The 4,701-nt window shown below is 41.2% G+C and overlaps 1 protein-coding gene across 1 annotated transcript in view; it reads left to right on the top strand.

The window, feature by feature from the left end:
- KRT1 (keratin 1) overlaps positions 1-228 on the top strand; it is a 5,525-nt gene extending 5,297 nt beyond the window's left edge. The window contains exon 10 of the mRNA XM_006883972.1: positions 1-228. This exon is cut by the window's left edge and continues 10 nt beyond it. Within this exon, the coding sequence (XP_006884034.1) occupies positions 1-228 (228 nt within the window).
- Positions 229-4,701: the final 4,473 nt, after the last annotated feature.

Genomic DNA, 4,701 nt, shown 5'->3' with positions numbered 1-4,701 from the left:
GGCGGCGGTAGCGGCAGCTACGGCTCCGGAGGCGGCAGCGGGAGCCACAGAGGCGGCGGCGGCGGCGGTGGCAGCAGCTCTGGGGGCCTGGGTTCTGGCGGCGGGAGCTCGGGAGGCAGCTACGGCTCTTCAGGAGGCCGAGGATCCAGCTCTGGAGGCACCAAAACGTCTGGTGGCAGCTCCACTGTGAAATTTGTTTCCACCACTTATTCCCGAGGGCCCAGATAAAGAGGGGCTCTCTCTCCCCTGTTAGCTCTTCCTCTCCACCACTATCAAACCTGCTTGGCAAGACCAAAGTCAATTGCCCCAGCCTTCCTGGAGAAAAGAGCTGTGACTAGTCCTACTGGTCCATGCTATTTCTCCAGCTTTCTTTTCTGCTCTGTTTCCAAAGAAGTTTTCAGACTAGTGGCCATGCTGTGTCTCCTGGCTTTGAATGTACTTTGTGCTTTAACTGAGACAGTCCAGCTAAGTCCCCCGCATAGGTTACATTTCAAAGGCCCTACTTAAGCCAGCCAGAGGACAGTCAGCTGGACTCATGGCTTCTTTGCCACACACAGATGAAACACATGCTTTGGAACATTCCTTCATTTCTTCTTTCTTGTGAAACCCTTGTACTGCTTTGGTTTTGTACATAAGGTGTAAGCCAGTTGTTTGTCTCTTGTGGAGAGGTCTTAAACTCTCCATTTCCTTGTATTGCTGCAATAAACTGCATTTGAAATTCTCTCAGAGTCTCAATCTCCTATGTTCATGGGACTGCCAGCCTTGGGATGGTGTTCCTTGGGAGCGAAAGAAAACATTAGAGGTACAGCACATATGGGGAGACTGATCTGGTTCTAAACTCTTCACCAGAGGGTGATGACAGGAAGATATGGAGAGGCTGAGGTGGGAGGCTTCATCTGAGAAGGAATTCTCAAAAAGGGCACCAAGCAAGCAGATAGTGGAAGAAGTTTGGCATTGCAGTGGGATGAAAGTATTGCTTGGAAAAGGAATTGTGTGTATACAACAGCTGGTGATGAGAGGGGTGTGGTCAATGTGGGGGCCGAAACTACTGTAGCCAGAGCACTGATTTTGGCTTGGGAAGTTCAGGAACTAAGAGTGGTGGTTGCGTGCAACATTTCCTCTCTCAGACAATCACTCAAAACTTTGCTTCATTTACAAGGTCTCGATTGGCATATAACCCACATGTGTAACCTGGTATGACAGGACAGTACAGCAGTCAGAAACACAGGCATTTTTGCTCAAGATGCTTGGGTTTAAATCCTGACACTATGATTTACTAGTTTTGTGATAATATGAAACGGTGAGTCATTCTGTACCTCTCTTTTATTAGATCGGAAGTGGGGATAATAATGGCTCCTTCAAGGTGATTAATTGCCTTGGAGATTGCTAATTGTCCTGGAGAGATGGAAAGGAAGGGAACATGGCATGGGAGAAAAGACATGGTTTCACTTTGAAGGAAGGTTTGAGATGAAAAAGATGATGAATGAACATAGCTTGGTACATAGCACTACCACTTACTAATACTACTCGTAGTACTACCATTCATAGTATTACTTAGTAGGTGCCAATTTTAAGAATAATTTTAATAATAATAACAATGATGATAATGATGCTGATGATGATCTGGCTAGTATATGTAATGGTTCTGGGTTTGGTCTCCAAACAATTAATCAGAAGCTTGCTCTTAGGAACAAATAAATGAACACCAACCTCCCAATGGTTCTAAAGCCACAAAAGGTCAAATTCTCTGAAGATTGATTTTCTTAATTTCTACTTAGGAAAAGTCTTCTTGACTCTGTTATGTACCACGGGTGAGGAGGAATGAAGAGTGTATAGATCAATGTGAGTACCAGGTAAATACATCTTGAGCAAGCTCTAACTTTTCTCCCCAATCATTCCTGTACCTCACCTGCACTAGGAATATACCCTAAAGAAACCAGAGCTGCCACCCAAACACATATATGTACACACATTTATTGCCGCATTATTCACAACAGCAAATAGATGGAAGCAGCCCGTATTATTCACAACAGCAAATAGATGGAAGCAGCCTGCATTATTCACAACAGCAAATAGATGGAAGCAGCCCAAGTGCCCATTCACAAATGAATGGATAGAAAAGAAAAAATGGTATATTCACACAATGGAATACTACACAGCACTGAAAAACAAGGAATTCATAAAATAGTATGCAACATGGGTGACCCTGTAGGACATTATGTTGGGTGAAATATCTCAGACAAAAAGGACAAATACTGTATAATACCACTGTTTTAAAACAGGACTGACATAGGAGTTGGGGGAAACTAAGAGAGATTAAATAATGAATACTGCATTGGAACAGCTAAAGGAAAGAATTGTTTAAAAGAAATATATGATTAGGCATCATTTGCATGACAATTGTCCAGAATAAGAGGTGCATAGAAAAGTGCACTGGGGGAGGAAGAAAACTATGCAACAATGAATGTTTGTGTTTATTTTTTAAAGCAAACTTTAAGTGGGTGGATGGGTGGGTAGGGAGAAAAACGTGTAACAATGAATAAATGAATGAAAATCCAAATGTTCTGTAAACTTTCATTAAAATCACAATTAACAACAAAAACCCAAAAGAAAAAAAAGTTAGGAAGCATTAAGGTAGAATAGAAAGAAGGTATTTTGATTCAAAGAACCCAGGGTTAACGCACTTTGGTATCTAAGCATCAGGCAAACAAACCTAACCCACAACTAAGTGGGTGTGTTAACCATTGGATGAGCCACTTTATATTTCTGAGCCTCAGAACTTGTAGGTGAGATGCCAGTGCGGATATTTACTTCTAGATATCAGATGTGTGCATAACGCTAACTTGACAATGCTTTCTGAAGTAGAGTAGTCCAAGGGGCAAAAAAGACCACATGAACTTCAGTTTCTGTTACCCTGAGAACAGATTTAGTTGGTGCCTTGATGATGACTAATAGAAAGCTCTTCATTTTATGGAATAAAGATGTAGAGCAAAACTTAAAACCATAAGAAAAGACAAAACTTACTGCTCTGATAGAAACTAGTAGAACTCCTAAGACTACTAATGACTTTAACGACTCTTCAAGCCTGGAAGGGAAATAACTTCTGTGACTCAACTCTCAGCCAAATGACAGACCTAGAACGTGATCAGCAATTAAAAAAAAATTTTTAAAAATGCACTCCTCAGAACAATCTACAGTGCAAGATTAAAAGGATAGCATTTATTCAGGGATAAAGCTAGGACAACAGGAAAGGTTAAGAAGTAAGGACAAATGGAAACAAGAAACACAAGGAGAAAGTAGGAAGACTGCTCTTACAGTGTGAGGATTGTAATCAACATCATGAAATATAATGTGTGTGAATTGTTGAGGGAGCTCTGGGGACCTCGTGGTAAGAAGTTGCACTGTGATCCCCAAGGCATGAAGTTTGAATCCACCAGCTGCTCTGTGGAAGAAAAATAGGCAGTCTGAGCGGAAAACCATTTTACTCTGTGAATTTTCACTCAAATAACATACATAATAATTTATTAAAGAAAAACCTTTGTGTTCTGTGAATGTGCTACACAAGACTTGTTCAGTGAAAAGGGAATGACAAGCAAGTAGAAGGAGGAAGCTGTTTGCTCAGGGCCTGCAAAGGAGGATAGTACCATGATGCTGTCACTGTGGTCCAGTGACAACTCTGAAGGGGCATACACTTGATTTAATCCATATTCACAAAGTTGAGTCTGTTTATGTCCTGAGGAGCTGATTTATGTGAACTGGACACACTGGAGATGGGTGTATTAATAAGATTCCCTGTCCTATTCTCTGGCAAAGTGAATAAGTCACAAAAATGACTCATGCTTGTACGATTAGAACAGTGAAGGTTCTAACTGGTGGGTGGCCCAAAGGAGACGATTTGTCTCTCCATAAGAGTGTGGAGCTCAGAGACCACCAGTTGCACCACTTTCCTTCCTGGAACACTGGCTCCCATACTCTGATTGTTTCCTAAGTTATAACTTTGATTAGTCACATTTTGGTTTTAGAGATATCCTTGTCCATCATGGTTTACGAAGTAAAAGATTTAAATTAAAACATTCAGTATAAAGTGAAGAACTAACCTGAGTGAAATAATGTGCACAAATGAGTCAGAACTATAGTAAGGGGGCGGGGGGGGGGGAACAATTAAAATTTCGTTCTACTAAAGAACCACTTTTTGCACACCTGTTATTTGTTATTTCCTGGATTAATAACCATTGACAAAAACAGTGAGACCTGATTCTTGCCCTCAGAGAGCTCAGAGGCTTGGGTAGTGAAGAATACGTAAACACATAATTATAATACGTTTGACCCTTACAATGACAGACACACACAAACCTTGGAAGTGGTAACTATAGAAATAAGGGGTTAAAAATTATGTCATTTCATGAACAGGCACTTCACCGAAGATGACATTCAGATGGCTAACAAGCACATGAAGAAATAGTAAAAATCCCTAGCTCTAAGAGAGATGCAAATTAAAACAACTATGAAATATCATCTCACCCCAGTCAGAATAGCAAAATTTAACAGAACAGCAAGCAAGAAATGCCGGCGAGGCTGTGGAGAAACTGGAACCCTTACTCACAGTTGGTGGGAATGTAAAATGGTGCAACCCCTGTGGAAAGCGGTATGGCGCTTTCTCAAAAAGTTACAAATAGAGATACCATTTGACCCAGCAATTCC

Source organism: Elephantulus edwardii, unplaced genomic scaffold (genome assembly GCF_000299155.1).
Source record: "Elephantulus edwardii isolate Elephantulus edwardi_28Jun2011 unplaced genomic scaffold, EleEdw1.0 scaffold00030, whole genome shotgun sequence".
Classification (NCBI taxonomy): domain Eukaryota; kingdom Metazoa; phylum Chordata; class Mammalia; order Macroscelidea; family Macroscelididae; genus Elephantulus; species Elephantulus edwardii.
This window is presented reverse-complemented; position numbering and strand designations above follow the sequence as displayed.